We start from the raw sequence: 24,554 nt of genomic DNA, 5'->3' as shown, positions 1-24,554 counted from the left end.
TGTACCAATTTCATAAAGTCGTTACATACCCTGTTAAGCTTTAGGGTGTTAATAACAACCCAAAACGTGATCTTCAAGCTGATGCTTGTGTGGGCAACCTTTTGGATACAATTTTCCTTCACTCATTTCATTGGATATAAGGATAATAAACAAATAGTAACCTTTCATCATACAGGTTCACAATATAGCCATTTATTACAGAACATTCATATTATGCTTATACACTATTATAGATACTATATTGACAAAGTGACATGCATGTGTCTGCTAACTTGCTTATATTAATAACATGCTTGTCATAAATACATTAAATAATACATATATACACAATTTACATCAAAACTGAAAAATAGAATATATATATATATATATATATATATATAAGCTTCATCTAATAATGCAACTAAATGTACAGGTATACAACATTTTCTCCCCCTAACATATATTTGCAATATTACAGTGCAGTGGATATCTCCCCCTATATGTTGGTGGTGTGATGTTACACAGCCTACAAATTACACAAGTATTTGGATTGTTTACTGTTCTTACCATCACAATTTTCGAGTCTTGTTATTACTTATTTTCTTAATCTTTTGTGGCTTTCTTTCTTTACGATGCCAAACGTGTATTCAAAGGTCCTGAAATATCTGTCAAGAAGCAGATTTGTGTGTGGGGAGTCAGGTAAACATTACTGTTTTTACTCCTTCCAGCATAATTACATATTTTACATGTATACAAATGAAAAATTCACATTTATCTAGTCTACATTTAACAAAGACAGGTCTCGAATGTGTTATATTTGTTTCCAACATCCTACACAATGAAACTAGCTGGCTGGATCTGCTAAGCCTGAAACTACTACTGTGCTTAAGAAAAATATCTGTATATTATTCATCCCTGTAATTACAAATAAGTAAAATAGCAATTATATTTCTACTTTCATACTACCATTAGTATATAATTATAGGTATCATATAATGAATTATTCATATATGTACAATCTAAAATTTATACAGTGTAATCTTTTTCAGTCATCTATATAATAAACTTTAAGTTAATAAGCATTTAATGTACAGTACCAGCAATTCCTATACTGATATTAGTCCCATGATTATTTCATGTGAATGCAATCAGGGAGTTTTTTGAAACCCTGATACTCTGTGATAACATGTCCAGCATGTACTCAAAGACATATACTGTATAGGAATTCATTTCAAACCTTATGGTACAAAGAAAGTTAAACAGCAAGGAGAAAATGTATACAGTAAATGTAGCCATCTTAATCATATCGGACTACATTTTGTCATTCATCTTCTGCCCAAAGCACCTTCTTTCCAGCATAAGATAAACTGCAAGTGTTAAAAATCTACATACTTATTCTCTCAAAACTACAATATTAATCTACCTGAAATATAAACATAACCAAAATCCTCAGAATGTTTAGTGTTTCTGTTAGTTTTGGACTTAAAAAGAGGTTAAGTAATTCTTTAAAGGATTTATTTACATGTACACTGAAACGTTTCCTTAGGGCTGAATTGAAGATAATGTGGTTAGACTAAAATATTTTCTAAACATGTACCAATGAAAGTTTTACAGAGGTTTGAATTTCCTTTATTGGAAAAAACAAGGAAATAAGAAATGACCATAAATGTGCTACTGCGAGATATGCTTGAAAAATGGAAACCATAAAGAGATTATGACTGCAAGAATAATAAATATGTAAACGAGAGGACTGAGGGAACTTCTTTTGTGTATTATTCTATGTATTAGAGATAGGCAACTGGTAGGGATGAGACTGGTATGAAAAAAGAAGGGACCCTCATGGTAGAAAGAAGATGCACAAAGTAGCATGGAAAAGTGCAATGCCATTTAGATGATCAGGTGGTGAGCAAACAGACTAATTTGGCACACAGATGTAGGGGATCTGAAAGATAGCATAACTTTATAATAAAGGTAAAAAACAGAAATGATGATCTGGAGGTAAAAACAGAAATGAAGATCTAGGGATAAAAATATAGAATGAAAAAATTAACAAGCCCTTTTTCCTACTGTAGAATAAGTACCCACCACTGCAGGCAGGCAATGCTCTTAGGCTGGCATTACAAGCAATTCCTAATAAGTCTTGCTTCTTTTGTTTTTAATATGAGAACAGCAAGATGATCTAACGGCCTGTAAGAAAGACTGTTAAAAGAGAACTTCGGAGAAATTCACAAGGAATATCATAAGTCAAACAAATTTTGTTTCCTGGTTAGGTTGATTAATCCACTAAGCAACTCCTTCCCTGAGAGCTTATCACTATAAGGTTAAACCAATGAGATAAAACAAAGAGACAAAAGCAATAAAGCCCAATCAGAGTTGTGATGACTGCCAGTAATGGTGGCCACCGATTCTAAAACAGAAAAAAGACAGTGTTGTTGTGTTCTTCATGTTCAGCCTTAGAACAAAAATTAATGACAAACAAATGAATACAGTGATGAGAAAATTAAAGTTTGAGAAAATACAAGTTCCTAGATATCAAAAGAAAGTAATATTGAGAAAGCTGGAGTACACTAAGTAACTGGGGACAGGCAGGCAGAAATGTATTAATAGAAAAGAGATTCTACGCAACATTAGTAAGACCATGAAGTGACAGTAGTATATATGAATGACAGTAGTATATATGAATGACAGTAGTATATAAAAAGACACATGAATGCAATGATTGTAAAACTACACAAAAGAATAAGGGTATAATATTTAGTCTTGAGTTAAATGGAGGCAGACTATATAATATGGACCTAAAGTACAAACAAAAGCATAGGTAGTGACAGAATTCAAATAAGAAGTGCTCATATGAGGATAGAAATGGAATATAATCTTCATTGATACCAGGAACTCTGAAAATTTCAGAAATAGAAAAACAAAGAAGTTCTATATAAATGCAGCTTTCATATAGAGAACAAGAAAATATTTTAATATAGTTACGTGAAGACAGTAAACTAGAAGGGTGTTCCCAGGAACACTTGTGTTGCCTGGAGCAGCATAATCATTGGAAGTGGAATCAGAGTGGAAGGAAGCATGGTTATTCAAAGCGAATAATCGGTGGAAATACTGTTAGGAAAATATCAAACGCATCTGTATTAAATTCCAAGGCAAAAAAAGTAATCTTCATCAGCTAATGAATTATGTTACATCTTTTAGTAGGAGGCATAACTTGGGCAAAATTATTCCCTGGAACACTAGCGTTGCCTGAAGCAACATAATCATAGGAAGTGGAATAAGAATGGATGGAAACATAATCACTGAAAGTGAATAATGGGGGAATATAATATCTAGAAAATATCAAAACACATTATGACAATCAAACAGCAGCTGTTGCTTCTGTATCATGAATCCATTTTGTGACAATCATTCACATGTCTGAAATGACTTGGCCACACAAGCTATACTTTGTGTAACTCTCTTCAAACAAACATCTGCCTTACAGTGGGTATTTTCATATTCTTTGAATATTCTGTGGCCTGAGTCAGAAAATAATGATTGGAAAACCTTAACATATAGTGAATATGAAATCTTATTTCAATCATGATATTCCCCTTTGGTCTATTTATAATCTTTATCTCCCTTAGCAGCTCTTTGAATTGTTCCTACCTGTCTATTTAAGTATTTTGGGCTTTAAGTTACATGTGTGAAATTTTTTGTTTATTTGCTTCCTCTTAATCTCATTCATTATATATATCATCATGGTCTTCTCAATGTTTCCAAAGTGTCATATGGGTCATGAACTTTTCAATAATCTCTACATTAATTTTCATTTATTACTTTATTCTTCTTAAGCACAATCTGCTACTACTGAAGTATTTTGTCATATGTTTTTTCCATTTTCTGTGTAACATGGTGGACACTGGAAATATATTATCTATCAGCATCTGTCAATCATCCATCATCTGTCCATCTATCCCTCACAGGAAGTAGCATTTTAACCTCGATCATTACTTGAGAAGCTTGATTCAAATACTCATGAAGCTTTATAAAACCGTTCTCTAAGATGTAAAGAATGCTATATGGTACATAATTTTACTGTAATTTGACTTTTGTACGAGTTAAATCCTAAATAAAAACGTTTAGGATTGAACTTACATTTGCTTATAACATAATAATCTGATCAGACCCACAAGTCAGATTAAATGCATCAAACAATGTACTCTATAAAGTTATTTTCCAGCAGCTAATGAACTGATTAGCAAAGGACTCATGACATCAATTTGAATTTCCCACAAGTTATGCTCGTCAGAGAATGTGGAACTTAAGCTGGCTTGTAACAAACAAAAATTCCAACGGTGGCTATGGAACTTAAAAGTTTATGACATTTTCCAAACCATATTTCCACCCATTCATATTTCACACCCATAACTTTGCTACACTGAAGGTGACAAGTCTGCCATGAAACATCCTTCTAGTTCAACTTTATTGGCCAAGTATCACTTGTCTTTTAGTAGACTTGTTCCTCCACATGTCAAAGAACTGCTTATCATCTGTACTGTCCAATCGATTTCTAGTAATTTTCATGTTGAATTTTGTTTCCTCTTTTCCTTCACTCTCCTTACGTGAGCAAATCTATGGTATGTCCCTTCCTTGTGCTTTTTGCTCTCTCACATCAGGTAGAATTTTACATGACCACTAATTGGACCTTCTCTTGCAAATCTATGTCTACTCAAATGGAGTGACCAAACTTATGCATTCTAATTTGGTTCTAAAATGGTTTTGTTCACATGTGCCTGTGTGTGCTTGTGTTTGTTTTATGCATGAGGCTCATTAATGAATATGTACAGTTACTCAGTCCACATGTGAATGAGTAAACTAATTTTTTGAAAATGTGTGTGCATATAAAAGTGATATATGGCACTCAAAATTAATAAATATTAGCTGTAGACATTACATAAATCAAACATTGCTTAGCATGATTTAGAATACTGTAAAGTTGGCAGAAACTTTACAATATTAAATTCAACTGTTCATATGAGCTGTGTTTGACATTAAACTGAGCAATATGTAAATTTTGAAAAATATTAGTAAAAGCATAATTAATCATTGCATTATATAGATTTTATATATATAAAACTGAGAAGTATTCATACTTCACATCATGGAATCTGCAAAAGAGCAGTTTTCTGAATACCATGGGAGTGAATGTCTTTCTATAAAGCAAATATCTGTGAGGTGTAAATTACATGAGTAAATACATACTCAAAGATGTTCAAAACCTGAAAACCCATTTCCACATCACAAAACAAACTTAAATTATCCGATATGCTCAAAATACTCAAATGTGAGATTACTGAACTACATACTTCATCCCTCCTCAAAAGTTTGGATGCCAAGCTTCACAACTGTGTGAAGCAATGGTCAAACTGATACATATTGCATTTGGGTGTCCTGCAGTGAAGACAGATGCAGAATTGGCACAATCATTCTGCAGGAAAAAGTAGAAAAAAAAAGGATATGAATATAATGCGAGATTAAAGTATCGTAATTACCCTGGAAAAGATTTGGATGAGGCTCCCCAATTATGTAAGTATATACACACTCATCATACAAATATAATAAATTCACTCAACATACACTCACCTCAGCGTACATAGTTAACCCTTAAATGGCAGACAACAACACAGGATGTGCTGGTAGAGAATGAGGGCCAACAAAAACTGATTTACTATCTTATACTGTCCATTCAAATATCCAACTGACTTAGACCAGCAATAGTAAACAGAGGTCTCTTCCATCACTAGAAAGGTATGGGAAAAAATTCTGCTTTCCTCAGTACAAATGAAACCACCATTGTTAGTGCATGGACATCAACTTGAAGGTGGAGCATATAAAGTTATTCTGTGGAAAACACAAGGTGTTGCATGACCTAAGTTTACTGAAGGAACAATTACAAATCAGTTGGTGGGGAACGTGAAGATTAGTAACATAAGAAATAAAAAATAAGTGACTTACAGGGTAATTTTTTGCAGGATTACATGAGGAGGAGGGAAGCTTGCAAAGGAGACATGCTTATGGAATTTGCGCTTGGGAAAGAAATGAAGTCACAAATGTGCCAATCTTTTTTTTCTGTGTAATCCTAGGGTTACAGAGAATTCTGGTAAGGGAAAATAAGTAAAGAGCTAGAATAATTCAAAAGAAATAAAATCTCCAATATCTACGTTTCAACCACTCATTATACTAACACTTAGCATGAAAAGTGTACAATTTTCACATCTACATGTTTATTCACTAGTAACACTGTGCTTATAAATGACATGAAAGCATAAGAAATCAGTGTTGCACTCAGAATAGAGAAACAAATCCTTTAAAGTCTTCTCTACACTTGCTGACTAATCCCCCTTACCCTGAATGTTAGTGTGAAAAGCATTTCTTTTTATAATCATGTTCTTATCATTTCCATGCTTTCTTGCTGTATGGAGGGTTCTGAAACAAGTTCACACCCCCTCCAAGAGTTCACTTAACACTGGACCAGGCTAACACAAAGGTAATATCATAACGTCATATATTTTGTTACTTTTGAAGGCTAATCTACCATTTCGTAAAAGATTTCTTTCTTTGCTTGTGCAATGCTTGATACAATTTCTGGACATTGCCTGCTGTCTTATGGATAACAAATGAATATACTATTCACAGTCACAGTCTTTGATGGCATCAAATACCTCTGATATAAACCTATTTCATCATAAAAACCTATTTCATCACATATATTGGCATGCTTATTGCAATTCAACAAATACATCTAATACACTAAGTAACTGGTAAGTAAGCATTTAAAACAAAATCGAATGCACTTAATACAACCAGAAATAAACGTACCATTGCAACCTGTGATACACATGGCTCTAATGGTATCTATGGAAGTTCAAACATTGGTGGCTCGATTGGTATATCGTACACTCAGTCGAAAACTCCCCTTGTACCTGAGAAATAATCATTCAATTAAAAGTCATCTATCAGTACTTAGATATAAAGTTGTATATATGTCAATATGAAGTGTTCCAGGTGAAGGGATACTGCTTGTGAATTATGGTGAAGGGCACAAGGCTTGAGTTGCATCTGGATGAGAGCCAGTCTAATATTCAACCATTAATTATTACCCATTTGTCCATATAGAGAGGGAATTTTGATCTTGTTGGGCATAACCTCTTATCCTTGCATTTTCATCATATATGTTTTCATGTGGCCACAAAAATTTTGCATTTTCTTTGGGAGAGACAGCAAGGGCAACTGACTGCCCTTACCTTGGCTACTTCACGTAAGTCACTGGAGTGAATGGAAATGTAGTTGAATCTCTTAGGAAAGGGGGTTACTGTGTTGCAGACTGGTTAGTTTGGATTTCTCTTGTACATATGGTTCAGACTGAGATGTCTGAGAATTGTTATAATGCCTGTATGGTGCTAGTGTATAAGGAAAGAGGGATGACAAAACTTGAAAGCTTGACTCACAGAAATTTAAGTTTGTAGAGTGTACCTGGTAAGATGTCTGGGAGAGTGGTAACTGAGAGGAAGGTGATATACACAGATAATCAGAATGGGGAGGAACTCTGACTTTGGGAGAGGAGGAGAATGTGTGGATCAGGTGTTTGTTTTGAAGAGTTTGTGTGTGAAATACTTTCCTGAGAAAACTTTTTTAACGTGGCATTTAAGGATCTACAAGTTTCAATGGAGAACCTTGAATATATGGAATGTTTTGGATACCTGGGAGTGGGTATGGCAACATATGGAACCATGGGAGCTGAAGTGAGCCACAGGGTGGGTGAGGGGGTATCTTATGGTTCTGGGTGCACTACGGAGTGCATGGAATGAGAGGCCACTGTCATTTGAGGGTAAAGGTGGATATGTCTGAAGATACAATAGTCCCCATGGTGCTGTACAGATACACAGCATGGGCCCCAGATAAAAAGTAATCAACAGGATGGATGTGCTGGAAATGAAACATTTTAGGACACAATGTGGTGTGAGAAGGGTGGATCAAGATAAGAAATGATTGGGTGAGAAAATGGTGAGGTAGTAATAGAAGTACATACAGTAGAGCAGAAGAGGGTGCGCTGAAATGGTCTGGAAATATGACAAGATGAGTGAGATGATGATGACCAAGAAGGTATACACATGAAAAGTGAAGGGAAAATGGAAAAAGGGAAATTGAAGAAGAGATGGGAGGATGGAGTTAAATATGTTTTGCAATACTGGGGCATGAACATGCAGGAGGGAGTAAGGAATGCGTGGGATGGAGCAGACAGAGTTATTCAGTATACAAGGGGCAATATGCTGTCAATGAGCTGAATCATGGCACATGAAATGGTCAGGAGAAATCATAGAGAAGTGCTTGGGGCTTGGCTGTCGAAAAAGTTATGATTTTGGTACATCATACATTCCAGCTAGAGAGGCCATTCTTTGTTTTTTTCTGGTGTTACCTCTCTCTAAAGGAAATAGGAAACAAGTATAAAAAAGGATTATACCACCACTGTTATTACTAATCATAGCATTTTTTATCAATGCTGTCTCAGGCAGGTCAAGCAATCATTATTACTATAAAATTATTGCACAAATCTCTCTACACCTACACTGTTATGCACACTCATATGCTTCCCACATCCATGCAATTTACTTTACGTCATACATTTCTAACACTTTGTTAGAGTTTCACGAGTGATAACTCACCCTACTGAAGTAGTTCGGGTGTGCGAGAGGGACATCTGTCTTACAGGAGTTCGGGTGGGACGAAGACATGGACATAGTGCCATATAAAAACTCTCCCGGAAGTTCTTGGAAAGAAATCCATACACAATTGGGTTGATGCAGCTGTTGAGAGAAAAGAAGAGTAGGGAAATGATCATTTTAGTATGACCCTTCATACCACATAAACCCCTTCTCTAAAATTTGGGCCAAAAGTTTTTTGAGATGATAATAAAAGATGTTAAAGCCCCTTATTGTCTTCCATAACTAGCAACAAAGACTCTTGTTGGTATATGATGAAACCTATAATATACTTGGAATGAGAAGTTCTCCAACAAGCCTGCACTCCTTTTGCTTACTGACAGTAATTCAACCTCATTAAGTTACTTTTCAACTGCAGTGTAACCTCAGACTTACTAGTAACAACAAAATGATACATTAAGGTTTGCAAAAAACTAATAATGAAAACTGCTACTGCTAATTCAACATGAGCAAATATAGCTCAAACAAAACATTCTAGTACATTAGTTTTTCTCATATTTCTGTACAATTTGCCTCACACCAATTCCATCTCATGCAGCTCAAAAAGAATTTGTTGAGGTCTTGTACCTGCCTGGTTAATGCAAGATGTTAATGCTGTGGACTTAAAAGTTACCTTCTTCAAATGAAATATATATATACACAGCCCAATTGGTTGTAAAATTATATTGAATACTGCATGCATTAACTAGAACTATGTATCAATACAAATGTGTTTCAGCAGTTATTGTACATAAGACTTAAATGCAGCATGACCATAAAAATGCTCATAATTTTGACAAAAGAAAAAATGTCTGTTTGTTCTGACAATGCCAGCTGTCTAGCACCAAAATATAATTGAAATGTTTTATCACTCGGTGCAACAGAGCCTTACAATGATGTTTAGAACAGTGTGTAGCAATTATTATCTTTTACTTTGGTACTTGAGAGAATTTTTCTATTTCTAAATTTCTGAAGCCAAATTTAGATAATATAAGTGAGGTGCATTTGTATCATTTTGTTGGAGAGCTAAAAGGTAAGACTGTTGCAAGATATGGAAATGGTTGCAGAGTAGCTGGAAGAAGGAAGTGGGACTGATACAATTACTGGAACAGAAGAGAGAGAAGAATGATACATTAGCTTGGAGAAGGGTTTGCAAGAGTTGTTCATAAAGAAGATATATATGATATATATTAGTTGTGGAAGGAGTGAAAAGACTGAGACTGCTTACAGGAAAGAGAGGGGGGGGTGAAAAAGAGAAAAAAAAAAAAAAAGGATAATGGGTAGCCATTTGAAAAGGAAGGCAAATAAAAAGAAATGACCTGCCAGCAAAGAAAGATTTGGGTGACTGGGGTAGTTGGAAGCTGAAGGAGATGACTAAATGGGGCTGGTGTGGCAGTTAGAAAAGAAGGATGAGACCTTAATCAATGCACTTGTTAGGAATTATGGGGGAGGGCTTAAAAAGTGACTGCTGATATACTTTATACACCATAGGATGCCTCTGGCAGTTGACTGTGAGAGTGCCATGTATTAACTGGGAGACTTAAATATCCTGGGTGCAGTAAAAAAATCAGCACAATTTTTGCACTGCCTAGGCAGCAAAGAAAATTAATATAGATAATGTAGAGACATTTATGCGAGTTGTTCATATATATATGTATAAAGACAATGTATAACTTTATATAAAGAGTATTTAGAAGAATTTAAATAATGCAGCACATATTACTGGGAATTATAAGACGATTGCATACTAAGATGTGTATATAACATGCTCTTAGGGGAAGGCAGTGTATGCCTGTTAATGCTGCAGCCAGATCTTTTATTCATTTGATAATCTCACCATGCATGTTAGTAAAATGTCCTATACTAACATATACACCATTTCTTCATAGGAAAATTGCTCTTTCAAATGGTGAGACAAAGGGAGTAAAATTTCTCTAATTTACTGAAAATTACTGCACTGAGGGCACACTAAATAAATAACTGCAATCATTGGATTAATTTTAAGATCTATGAAGAGGGTTAAATTAGCATTTGGGTCAAGCAGATGGTCAAGCAGAGAAGGGTTGTTGTACATTAAGGAGAGTGAAAGGAAAGATCAGTGTCTTGGACCTTGACTGTAAAAGAACAGAAGAGGAGGATGTGCATGAGGACAATATGCAGTATGAAGAAGGTTGATTGTATGTGTAAAGAATAACACTAAGAGCAAGGTCTGTATGAGAGAGCTGACCAGGGTGAACTGAACCAGAGTGGACATATGTAGAGGATGAGTAGAGGATGAGCTGAGAGAGAGAAACTAACTATAAGGATATACAATACAGTAGTATGAATAATTTCTTTTTCAACAAAATATATAATGAAGCAAAAGCCAGTAACTCTAACCTGTTTAAGTTACTGAAAACTAACAATTTTCTCTGAAATGCCCATGAAATGAATAAATTCCAGTTCACGAATTCTCAAGAAAACATATACCCCTTACCTGTTAAAATATGCAAGTAAGTGGACGGTGTTGTATAGATGTTTGAAGAAGGAGCGATGATCATACTTGGGTAGAAATCCCCATGCACGTAGCACATTGGTGACCAGCAATGGTGACCAGCACAGGATAAACAGCACCACCACCACAAACAGCATTGTTACAATCTGTAAGGAACAGGAATGGGGGCAAGCTCAGCAAGGGGTGAGAAAAATGGAACAACAGAGTGAGAATAACTAGTCTATTTTTATCAGTACTATCATAAAAACACCATCACTATGTTAAGGGAAGAGGAGGCAAGGAAGGCTTAATAGGGTTGAACAGGAACAAGGATTACCTAAAGAGAAATGCCTGGCAATTACCAGGACTATCATCGGATGAAGAACAGTGCTGGGAATATGAAGATCTGTTACAGGAGAGGTGTAGGGTGGGATGTGATGGGATAATATTAGGATCCATTTTTTTTTTTTTTTTTTTCATACTATTCACCATTTCCCGCGATAGCGAGGTAGCGTTAAGAACAGAGGACTGGGCCTTTGAGGGAATATTCTCACCTGGCCCCCTTCTCTGTTCCTTCTTTTGGAAAAAAAAAAAAAAAAAAAAACGATCCATTTAGGAAGGCTTATTAGCATACCGAGATATGAGAGAATGGGATGTGTAGTAGTCAAAGAAGGGCTGAAGATCAAACAGAAAAAGGGGAAGGAGAGCTGAAAGGGTGAGAGAGACATAGTGGAGGAAGAAGTAGGATGACATTTCAGAGTTACAGTTTTATATGGACTTATATATGGACCTAATTTTCTACTCATGGATCCCTTCCTTGGGGTTCTGCTACACTTAGGAAGGTAGCCACAGCCACTGAGTTGGGGTGTTATCTGTGGGTCTTTGTGGAGTGAGGACAGGGCTGTTGAGGAGCCAGTGTTCTTAGATATTTATTATTCACTTAAAATTATCCCAGTACCAGCTTCCATGAAAGAGTCCTGATGTTACTGAGGACCTTTCAAATGGCTGCACTACTTCCAGTAGCAGGGGAAATGTAAACTCCTTTGAAGTGAGATCTTTATTAGACTGTTCTTCTAATAATACAGTTTTGCTAAAGGTGATTATTCACTTGTGGTGTAACTTTGAGCAGGTGGGGTCTGGATTGTCTCCTTCTCTGTTCCTTCTTTTGGAAAGTAAAACATGGGCAGGTGGGCAGTATTCTTTCTCCCCCATCCCAAGGTACATTTTTTTTTCATACAATACGCCATTTCCCGCATTAGCGAGGTAGCGTTAAGAACAGAGGGCTAGGTCTTTGATCAAAGGGAATATCCTCACCTGGCCCCCTTCTGTTCCTTATTTTGGAAAATTTTAAAAAAAAAAACCGAGAGGGGAGGGTAATTCGTTATACTGCATAACTCTCAATAAACATATGACTGCACTTATAAAGTCAAACATAAGAAAAGCAATAAATTCGTATAATCTAAACAAGTTTTATCTCACCTGGCGGACATCACGGTCATCATCCCGGCTCCTGCTCGTCACCCTGATGGAATTAAGTGGATGAGTCTCCAGAGCCGAACTGCAAGGGATGTTAAAAGTCACCATCTTTATTAAATAAAGTAGCACCAACTTAAACAATAAGACTGGACAGCCCTAAGTTGCGGTATACAAAGGAATATTCAATTAGGGTTTCTTTTGGTTTCTGATACTGCATTACTCAAGGACCATCAACAGTAAATACAAAGGCAATAATATGTAGCATGTGACCGACTCTTATAAATGGACATCAATATACAAAATTTCATGGATACCATCATGCAGGTGAACAGCTGGTAGCGGTGTAAACATTTAGGGTTTCAAGCCATGAGACAGGAACCCTGTTGCAATTGCTAAAATTAACAAGGTCACCTTACTTAAAGGCCAGGTCATGTGTAACTTTGATATAGGGTGTGAGTTTTACATTCACAAGGCCCTATTTCTTAAACTTTTCCAATACTGGACAATCTTTTTAGATTTGTTTACATATACTGTGGGGATTCACAATTACCTTTCTTAGGTAGTTCCATGTGACCAAAATTCTGTTACTACAGAAGATCTTCACATCTGTAACTTTATTCTTACTTAGAGTTCTGATATGCTCTCTTGGCAACGCTGTCATTTCTAATTTTGAAGGACTGCTCAATTTTTACTTTATAAAACCCATTTTGGAACTTGTAGATTATCTTGCCTCCCCATCTCCTTTTTCTCTATGTAGCTATGTTATTTTACCTCTTGTACAATCTATGTCGCATGCTTATGAACACTCCCCAGCAGATCATTACATCACCTTGTGTTATGACCAAACTTGAGCTGAATACTCTAGTCTGGGCGTGTTATATGTTTTAAACACTGTTCTAAACATCTTTATGTCCATGCATTTAAAGTTACTTTGATTCTGAACAGCAAATAATTAATTTCCTTGACAATCACCAGATGTGATACTTTGGGTATGGGCTGGGTGTCAACCTTAAAGTCTCTTTCATGTGTTGATCCCTTTGATCTTTCTTGTGCAAGATAGTGGTCAAGAATAGTCCTCCTTTCACTGTGTCCATCCTCATCCCTTTATATTCATTGTCCTTGTACCCGATCACTGATAGAGCTTGCCTTGAAGTTTCTCTTTACAAGTGTTCACGTTCTTGTAGACTCTAAGGGACTGTTTACAATTATCATCATTTTCATATATGTATGAAGAGTATACTTTTTCAATAATATTTTCCCCAAAAGTATACAAAGAATTTTCATAACTGCATTGTGCTGAAAAACAAGATATACATGCAGGGAGGAGACACACTTGAATTACATTAAGAAAAGTAATGTTCGTTCAACATCATTGGTATTCAACAATATTAGCACCATTTGTGTAGCACCTGTTGTCACTTCCCCCTTCATTGATGTTCCCATTTGTTCTCTTGTCTTTTGCACATTATTTACCTCCTTCCAAAACATCTTTTTATTCTCCCTGAAGTTTAATGATACTCTCTCACCCTAACTCTCTTTTGCCCTCTTTTTCAACCCTTACATCTTCCTCTTGATCTCCTGCTGCTTTCTTTTATACATGTAGTCCTTTGCACTCCTTATATCATACATATGCCTTTCTTTTCTCTTTCACTCACAACTTTACTTCTTCATCCCACCACTCACTACCCTCTCTGATCTGCCCCCTCCCACCTTTCTCATACAACAGGCATCGTTTGCACAAGCCATCACTGCTTCCCTAAATACATCCCATTCCTCACACACACACCTCATGGCATTTGCTCTCACCTTTTGCCATGCCACACTCAATCTCTCCTGGTAATTCTTCACACAAGTCTCCTTCCCAAGCTCACTTACTCTCACCATCCTCTAGAGATGGATGTGGCTGTAATCCATTTTGGGTTAACTCAAAATATTTTTCCTATATCTACTATCCTTGACTTTAGCCATACTAATTCACACTGTCTTTAATAGAGAGATCCCATACCTGAACAAATCTTAAAAGATCATATTCCCTGCCTGAACTAGGTGTAAGTAAAAGGATATGCATCAATTTGGGTACAGATTATTAAATCCCCTCTTCTATCTGAGTAACAAGTTTCAGATCTCACATCATACTTACCTAGGATAAAACAAATCCTTTCTTGGACTAAGATGAAAAAAAATATTAGTAGATTTTCTGAGAATGATGAATAAAATGAGAAGCCCCCTATGGGTCATAACTGAATAGACTCTCAAATTTCCTTCTAAGATACAAGGAGTTCATTATCAAATCACTTCTCAAACAAAAAACACAAGTTAGATAATATAAAGCTTCCTTTAGACATACTGAAATTTACAAAAAATATAAATAAAACAGCTCATCCCCTTTTGGACAAAGTAAAAAATATCAATGCACTTCATTATCTACTACTTTTCACAGATCTTGTGCACAAAGACCACCTGACATTTAATGAAACAGACACATGTACTACATTCCTTACACATGAGCTGAGCCAACGAGTGAAGAACGTTCAATCATGACTTTAGTAAGCTTGTAGCCTATGGCAGAGTAAGCAAAGCCCATGATGAGTGTAGGCACCAGTAGTAGCACCACCAGCATGTATGTCTCATAGGCCCGCCAGAGGGACGTGTTCTCCCAGTCCCGGTGACACCAGTACGACTCAACCTTCACACCAACCCGGCTGTGCACCTGAGGAGAGGAGAAAAGCTATCTCTGTTGGCAGTACAAGGAGCAACATTACTGGAATGTAATTAAGGAGGGTACGGGCAGTCAATGTTGACAGTATTTGGGGAAAAATTCTAGTTGTGTACCCATGCAGGGGAGGTGCAGTCCTATGGACAAGATTATGGGTGTGTGTACCCATGGAGGGTTGAGGCAATCACAGTCGGCAGTATTATGGAAAGAGTCTTGATGTGTACTTATGCAAAGAGAATATAGTTACAAGAAATCCCTCACTCAATGGAGAGAGCATTCTAAAATTTCTTAAATTCACTATCATGCCCCAACAAACTTTTTTTCAATGGTAGCTGAGCCAATACAAGCAACTGAATGCCCTATTCAAGGCCATTCTTATGTGCTTACCTACATTACACACATATCCCAGCCTAAGACATGCACCCACTCATCGACCAACCCTGAGGGAAGGATGAACATGTGGATTGGCTACAGGACGACTGCTATGTCCAGGATTTGAACCTGGGTGATGTCCCATGCATACCCATAACAAGATTACTCTTTTCTCAAGGTCTGGAAATGCAAGGTCATGGCATGTAATTTCAACATCTGTTGAGCTTAAGAGAAAAGGTGAATCTGGACTTTTGAGTTACCCTGTACATATGACAATTAGGGAAACTGAACACAAGTGACATGGGCAATGCACATTCCACCCTCATCTCCCATGTACCTCCCTTCTAGTTTTCCTTTCCCATCTACCCACCTGAACAAAGAGGATGGGAGTGGAAAGGAGGATAGAAAGGACCCAGACAAGTGCTGTCATCCTCTGAGCTTGGTGGACAGTCAGGATATATTTGGCACGGAACGGGAACAAGATGGCATAGTACCTGTGAAAGAAGGATGAGAAAATGTAATATAAATCACTGATAGCAGCAACAAAAATTGAAAGGGGAATAAACAGCAACTGGAATGATATAAGAAACTGTGTGCATATGAAAATACATGTTAATGCCCTGAGAATTCAAACATGGTGTTCAATTACCTAATTACTTCTTTGGTTCTACTGTTTGCGAGCAGGTGATTACACTTCAAACAAAAATGATCCTTTAAATTTTCATTAATAACCTAAACTCTCTTCCTAAATTAAGGAAAAGCAATCATAAATCATTATATCCTAAATCAATACCCTTGAGTGTGTGTGTGCGTAGGCATGTGTGTCCCTTAATAAAAGATGATGTACAGCTGAAGACAGCATCTTTGCCAGGTACATACACAGCCCAAAGCATTTAACACAAAGGCTGTCATAGGCAATGATAGGGAAATCAAAGATTATGAATGAAAAATGATCTTATGCTTTTATAATAATTTACTTGCAAATACTTTCACCTCAGCTATGAAAAAGTATATAATGCTGGTCAGGCATTAGTGAGAAGTCACTGTGGGTGTATGAGAGTGTGAATATACTTTTTTCATAAGTATTTGTGCATACAAAGTGGGAGTTTTACAACAGGACGATCCTCATTATTTAACTTTTTTTTTTTATCAAAGTCTACTGTTTTTTTTACGTTTGCATTTGTTAATCCACCTTACCTGTTTCAGTCATCCACTGTTCTGTACTTCCTCATATCAGTGTTCTCCCCATTATACCTCTAGATGGCCAATTTTTCCCTTTCTTAAAGAAGAACTCTGAGTCGAATGACATTAGTAAACTGACTGAGGAACATTTTCTTCTATGTGATCATGTCTAGTCTGTCTCTTCTCTCTTCCTTTCTGGGCAAATCTATGGATGATGATCTGTTCTTATTCCTTGACAACTTCAATTCAGGTACAGTTTTTACAGCCTTCTGTTAGAGCCTCTTCAGCAAATCTTTCTGCCTCTAAAAGTGGAGTAACTGAACTGTTACCACCTACTACTGTGTAGTTAGAGACTATGTTGTTAGATTTCTTAACACATCATTTTGTCTACATTACTGAGGGTAATAATATTTAATCGAACATAGTCTGCTTCCCTAACACAACCTCAAAACTCCAGAAAGGTCACAACCTGCACATATGTTCTTGTCTAGACATATGAACATGCATCCTATCACCTTCAATGTTATAAAACAGTTTGTTCCAAAACAGGTTGCCCCTCTACATACATACATCCCATCACCCTCAATATTGTACAACCATTTGTCTAAACAGGCTGCCCATCTCCACCCATGCACCCCATCTTTTTAATATTATACAACTGATTGTTTTAACAGACTGCCCACCTACAAACATGTATCCCATCACCTTTAATATCATACACTTATACAACTGTTTGTTTCAACAAGCTGTTGCCAAATAAATTGCCTTTGAGGTAACTAAATTAAAAAGCAAGAAGTCTCATTCAGCAGACACAGGGTTCACAAAGCTCATACAAAAAGTTTTCATGTATACAGTATATAAAACTTTAAATTCTAAGTTATTCAAACTTGTGTTGTAAGATACCTAACAAAGCTGTTATGCACAAATGATCAACTTTTTTCATGTAACAAGACAGACTATGAAAGAAGAGCAATGTACGTGAGTTAAGGAGGATGTACTACTCACTAATGTAATATACCACAGGTGACCCCATCACCAGCAAAATGAAATTTTCCTCATCTCTCCATACATTTCCTCATGTCCTTCCATACATCTCCTTTATGTCCCTCAGTACATTTCCTCATCCCTCCATACATTTTTCCTTACATCTCTCACTACACTATCTTATGACCCTCTGTATATCTATTTTTTTCATGACCCCCTCTGAACACTTCCTCACAACCCTCTGTGCAGTTCTGTGCAGGTACGGGTCCTTACAAGTACTTGACGAGATCTTGATAAAAGACAGGGCTAGAGGTTAGGGCATAGTGCTCACCAAGAGAGAGAGAGAGAGAGAGAGAGAGAGAGAGAGAGAGAGAGAGGTATTCCCTTTCTGTAGCTTAGCCAAGGTAGCTCACCATATATATATATATATATATATCTCACCTCTCCATACTCATAGCAGTAAGGTTGAGGACAGAACAGATGGCAGAGACATTCTGGAGATAGTGAATGCCCTTGCACAGGAACCAGCCAAATGTCCAGGAGTATGCAAACACCTTGGCTGTCTGTAATGGAAATAAAGTTCATTACTGACACGGTGAAGTAACTGTAGCCTCGTTAATTCTGTCAACTTCTGTCTAGTGAAATACAAATTGACCTAACCTAACCTAACCATAATTAGACAGGTATCCTATTATCTAGCCTTGATTGAATTAGAGGAACACTACCAAGCCTAGAAATAACCAGCCCAAAGCTATACAAGGTATTTCTGCTGAACCTAACTCTAACCATCTTTACCTAACTTTAAGCTAATGTGTCCTAATATACCCAATCTAAATTCCAACCAAAGCTAACACACCCGACCCTAACAACCTAATGATACTCCCCCTAACCTAATAATCAATATCCTAGCTCGATAATCGCCTCTATTATAATAACTATCCTCGTTCAACCTAACTACAATAAGACTTCTATCCCCAACTAACCTTTCTCGCCCTCCCTTGTCCTATATAGTGGGGCTCCTTCCCCACCTCCCATCTTTCAAATTACTTGCCATTTTACTCGATTTACTCTCTGGCCTTTGTCATCCCAATCAACGTGTCCATTAACTAGCCTTAACGAGCGGTAATCAGGTAATCTAGTCGCCTGCGAGGGGGGGAGGAGGAAGGGGTAGGGAAGGGAAGGTAGGTTAACGAGGGAACCATATCCCTAAAGACCCCCTTGTGACCTTGTCACTGAGGAACATTACCCATCTGAATTGGCGTTTTGTCTCAAAGCACTGGCGTCCATCTTGTAATAGATGGTTAGCCGATTGTATTCTGCTGCAGGAAGGAAGGAAGGAAGGGGGGGAAGAGGAAGAATTCCATTTTGTTGAGTGGCTTCCATTATGACGAGAGAGAGAGAGAGAGAGAGAAACCTGGATCCCTTTTTAATGGGGCTTCTGCAGCTTCGAGGTTGCGCTGATATATATATATATATATATATATATATATATATATATATATATATATATATATATATATATATATATTATGAACGTGGGTTCAAGGGAAATATTTGTCTCCTTTATCCCATCAGGAAAATTACTGGAACCCACCTTTCCAGGATGAGGACCCGTCTGAGGAAGACGCCTCCCCTTCCCCACCATCCCCGGGGGATGATGGAGCCTCCCCTTCCCCACCGTCCCCGGGGGATGATGGAACACACCCATTCCCCACCGTCCCCGAAGGATGATGGAACACACCCATTCCTCCCCCAGTATCGACAGAGTGGACACCCAGCCTCCCTCCTTCCAGTCTATATCGCCTGCCAATGTTTATAATGGATCACAACTGAAGCCATTCCCAGCCACCTACTTTTCCCCAGCGGTTCCGTCGCCTCGCCATCTTCACCAATAAAGCAATACCCATCACCACCTCCTCCTCCTCCTCCACCTCCTACTCCTTCTTCTTCTTCCTCTCCTCCTTCAGCGGTTCCGTAGCCTCGCCATCTTCACCAATGAAGCAATGCTTACATCCTCCTCCTCCTTTTTCTTCAGCTGTAACATCAACTTCTCCTCCTCCTCCTCCTTCTTTTTCTTCAGCTGTAACATCAACTTCTCCTCCTCCTCCTCCTTCTTCTTCTTCAGCAGTAACATCAACTTCTCCTCCTCCTCCTTCTTCTTCTTCTTCAGCAGTAACATCAACTTCTCCTCCTCCTCCTTCTTTTTCTTCAGCAGTAACATCAACTTCTCCTCCTCCTCCTCCTTCTTCTTCTTCAGCAGTAACATCAACTTCTCCTCCTCCTCCTTCTTCTTCAGCAGTAACATCAACTTCTCCTCCTTCTCCTCCTCCTTCAGCAGTACCACCAACTCTTCCTCCTCCTCCTCCTTCTTCCAGCAGTACCACAGCCTCGTCAAGGAGGACAACTAGCAACAAAAGAATTATGCAAACTATACGCCATTAATGCACACGTCGTTTGAGCCACCATGTCTGTTGGCTCTTGCTAAATCGTAATTAGCCTTAGCGTCGCGTATCGAACACTCCGCTCCAGGTTATAAAGCAAGCAACCCCCCCTCCCCCTCCCCTCCCCCAAGGAGATTATATGGAAGGGATGAATTATTAATTATCTACTTACGGTGCTTTGAAACGCCCTCGCCCCCCAGCACCCCAGCCCGGAGCATTGGTTGAGCGCTGCTGCTGCGCGTACCCCTCCCTCCCTCCCTCCCAATCACATGGGGAGGAGGAGGAGGGGAAAGGGGAGGTGAGGGGAGGTGGGGGGAAGGAAAGGGGTACTCTCTCTCTCTCTCTCTCTCTCTCTCTCTCTCTCTCTCTCTCTCTCTCTCTCTCTCTCTCTCTCTTCCACCACCCCTTCCACCTCTAAACACCCATATACACCCCCCCTCCCCAAGAATGAACATGACATACATACACACACACACACACACACACACACCCTTCAACGCTTACCCGCATTAGAGAGAGAGAGAGAGAGAGAGAGAGAGAGAGAGAGAGAGAGAGAGAGAGAGAGAGAGAGAGAGAGACTGGCTGGCTGGATGGCAGGGGTCACATGCTAATGCGACCGTTAATCGCGACCTAATCACCTGCTAAGTGCAACTGTGATCATCTTTAATTCAATCACACGTCACACTTCACTGCGCGCACACCTGCCTGGCCTCCAGTCTCTCCTCCCTCCAGCGTCAGACAGTAATCCCCCTTCCCTCTCCCCCTTTCCCACTCACTCCCCTCACTCCCTCTCAATCCACAATTACCACAATTAATTAATTAATATATAAAAAATATGCTTGAACTTGATAGCTCTCCCTCAGCGCCCACGTCTGGAGGGAGAGCGAGAGAGAGAGAGAGAGGTGGCCTCGTGCGCGCCAATACGTCATACATTGCTGACGCGAATCCGGATTAACGAAGGGAGGGAAGGATTAGTTGGCCGGATTATCCGATGGTCTTTTGCCGGATCAACGCGCTCTCTCGCCAAAGGGAAGGTTGGCAGAGAGACACATAACGAGAGGTTTAAACTACGCTTGTTATATACAACACCCCCACACCGCCCACAACACCCCCACACCGCCCACTCACGGCTCTGCATGTGTTGTTACACCGTCACAACACTGGAGATGGGTGGTTGTTACTCATCTGGGTTGTAGCGTTATAGGTACATCCCCACTGTACTCGATTTGTCTCTTAAGTACATCACAACCTCTGTACGCTGCACAGTTATGGTATATAAATATAACGCGATTATTAGCACTCACCGCTAATATAATCCAATTATATCACCCCGAGCGACAGTTGAGGCCAATTAAGGAGGCAATTAACAGGAGAAAGGTTCTATAACCATATAAAAGTAAGAAAATGTTTAAAATTAACAGGCAAGAAAAAAATACTCTAGTTACCCCTTCGAAATTGCGCGTATTTAATTTATTTTCGTTTTCTCTGAAACACTTACGTTTTCTTTCATGTTTTCCCGCCGTCGAGTCTTCCCGAAATGAGTTAAAAATCCATGGAGGTTTTTTTTCCCGATAAATCCTTCACCTCCCACACGTTTTATCTCGTACGACGTCATCTATATGATACATATATATGTATAATAACCGTGACGCACTGCGACATAAAGGCTTTTAATCCACCATTTATTTTTCAGCGAAATAATCTCACGACGATGCATTTACTGAACACCCGAGGACACAAGGCTTACAGAAAACGCTGGTGTCTTAAAAAAAAAAACGACGAAAAGGGATAGATAGACAGACAGATAGATAGATAGATAGATAGATAGACAACTATATCGATAACGACGAAACGGGAGAGATAGACAGATAGATAGATAGATAGACAAACATATCGATAGATAGATTAATCAGTGTTTTGATCATCTTTTTCCACTGAAAACTAACGCATCTCCCATCCCCTACGTTGAGACAACGACTAAATTAAAACTTAATCTTAAATTAAGAGAGAAAATAGAAACTAACATTTAACCACAAACAATTATCTACAGCCATGGCTGCGCCAGTTCAGCGCTCACAATGAACAATGGCGAACACAAAGGACTTTCTCTCTCTCTCTCTCTCTCTCTCTCTCTCTCTCTCTCTTAACCCCACTAAACCTTTGAAAACCATCTACGTCCATTAACTTTCGCTCACGTCACATCCCTCTAACTCGGAAATGTAATCTCGTTTATATAATTATCATAATCACGGCGTTTTTTTTTCCGTTTTTTTTTTTCTAAACGTTTACATAACATGGCCTTGCATTGCTCTGCTCTCTGCCACACTCAGACAGACAACCCAACTTAAATAATGCTTATATATCGTTTTTCGTACATAATTATTATCAATCTATCCTTTTTTCCCCTTCTCACCACATTCCATTAGACTTTACCTGCATATGGATTAAAGATTATATATATATATATATATATATATATATATATATATATATATATATATATATTTTTTTTTTTTTTTTTTTTTTTTATACTTTGTCGCTGTCTCCCGCGTTTGCGAGGTAGCGCAAGGAAACAGACGAAAGAAATGGCCCCCCCCCCCCCCATACACATGTACATACACACGTCCACACACGCAAATATACATACCTACACAGCTTTCCATGGTTTACCCCAGACGCTTCACATGCCTTGCTTCAATCCACTGACAGCACGTCAACCCCTGTATACCACATGACTCCAATTCACTCTATTTCTTGCCCTCCTTTCACCCTCCTGCATGTTCAGGCCCCGATCACACAAAATCTTTTTCACTCCATCTTTCCACCTCCAATTTGGTCTCCCTCTTCTCCTCGTTCCCTCCACCTCCGACACATATATCCTCTTGGTCAATCTCTCCTCACTCATTCTCTCCATGTGCCCAAACCATTTCAAAACACCCTCTTCTGCTCTCTCAACCACGCTCTTTTTATTTCCACACATCTCTCTTACCCTTACGTTACTTACTCGATCAAACCACCTCACACCACACATTGTCCTCAAACATCTCATTTCCAGCACATCCATCCTCCTGCGCACATCTCTATCCATAGCCCACGCCTCGCAACCATACAACATTGTTGGAACCACTATTCCCTCAAACATACCCATTTTTGCTTTCCGAGATAATGTTCTCGACTTCCACACATTTTTCAAGGCTCCCAAAATTTTCGCCCCCTCCCCCACCCTATGATCCACTTCCGCTTCCATGGTTCCATCCGCTGACAGATCCACTCCCAGATATCTAAAACACTTCACTTCCTCCAGTTTTTCTCCATTCAAACTCACCTCCCAATTGACTTGACCCTCACCCCTACTGTACCTAATAACCTTGCTCTTATTCACATTTACTCTCAACTTTCTTCTTCCACACACTTTACCAAACTCAGTCACCAGCTTCTGCAGTTTCTCACATGAATCAGCCACCAGCGCTGTATCATCAGCGAACAACAACTGACTCACTTCCCAAGCTCTCTCATCCCCAACAGACTTCATACTTGCCCCTCTTTCCAGGACTCTTGCATTTACCTCCCTTACAACCCCATCCATAAACAAATTAAACAACCATGGAGACATCACACACCCCTGCCGCAAACCTACATTCACTGAGAACCAATCACTTTCCTCTCTTCCTACACGTACACATGCCTTACATCCTCGATAAAAACTTTTCACTGCTTCTAACAACTTGCCTCCCACACCATATATTCTTAATACCTTCCACAGAGCATCTCTATCAACTCTATCATATGCCTTCTCCAGATCCATAAATGCTACATACAAATCCATTTGCTTTTCTAAGTATTTCTCACATACATTCTTCAAAGCAAACACCTGATCCACACATCCTCTACCACTTCTGAAACCGCACTGCTCTTCCCCAATCTGATGCTCTGTACATGCCTTCACCCTCTCAATCAATACCCTCCCATATAATTTACCAGGAATACTCAACAAACTTATACCTCTGTAATTTGAGCACTCACTCTTATCCCCTTTGCCTTTGTACAATGGCACTATGCACGCATTCCGCCAATCCTCAGGCACCTCACCATGAGTCATACATACATTAAATAACCTTACCAACCAGTCAACAATACAGTCACCCCCTTTCTTAATAAATTCCACTGCAATACCATCCAAACCTGCT

The 24,554-nt window shown here is 38.5% G+C and overlaps 1 protein-coding gene across 4 annotated transcripts in view; it reads right to left on the bottom strand.

Annotated features, from left to right (window-relative positions):
- Positions 1-479: 479 nt before the first annotated feature.
- Positions 480-24,554, bottom strand: part of LOC139751846 (QRFP-like peptide receptor) — a 166,707-nt gene continuing 142,632 nt past the window's right edge. For 3 of the 4 annotated variants that reach the window (XM_071667475.1, XM_071667477.1, XM_071667476.1), the window contains 8 exons: positions 18,368-18,489; positions 16,131-16,254; positions 15,174-15,382; positions 12,676-12,754; positions 11,200-11,363; positions 8,688-8,828; positions 6,844-6,947; positions 480-5,452 (listed from right to left, as the gene is read on the bottom strand). In XM_071667475.1, coding sequence (XP_071523576.1) covers positions 6,890-6,947; positions 8,688-8,828; positions 11,200-11,363; positions 12,676-12,754; positions 15,174-15,382; positions 16,131-16,254; positions 18,368-18,489 — 897 coding nt within the window. In that variant the 3' untranslated portion in view covers positions 480-5,452; positions 6,844-6,889. The remainder of the gene's footprint in view (positions 5,453-6,843; positions 6,948-8,687; positions 8,829-11,199; positions 11,364-12,675; positions 12,755-15,173; positions 15,383-16,130; positions 16,255-18,367; positions 18,490-24,554) is intronic. The other variant, XM_071667478.1, reaches the window with a different exon arrangement.

The sequence above is a fragment of the Panulirus ornatus genome, chromosome 12 (assembly GCF_036320965.1).
Source record: "Panulirus ornatus isolate Po-2019 chromosome 12, ASM3632096v1, whole genome shotgun sequence".
In the NCBI taxonomy this organism is placed as follows: domain Eukaryota; kingdom Metazoa; phylum Arthropoda; class Malacostraca; order Decapoda; family Palinuridae; genus Panulirus; species Panulirus ornatus.
Note: the sequence above shows the minus strand (reverse complement) of the source record. Positions and strands in the feature narration are given on the sequence as shown.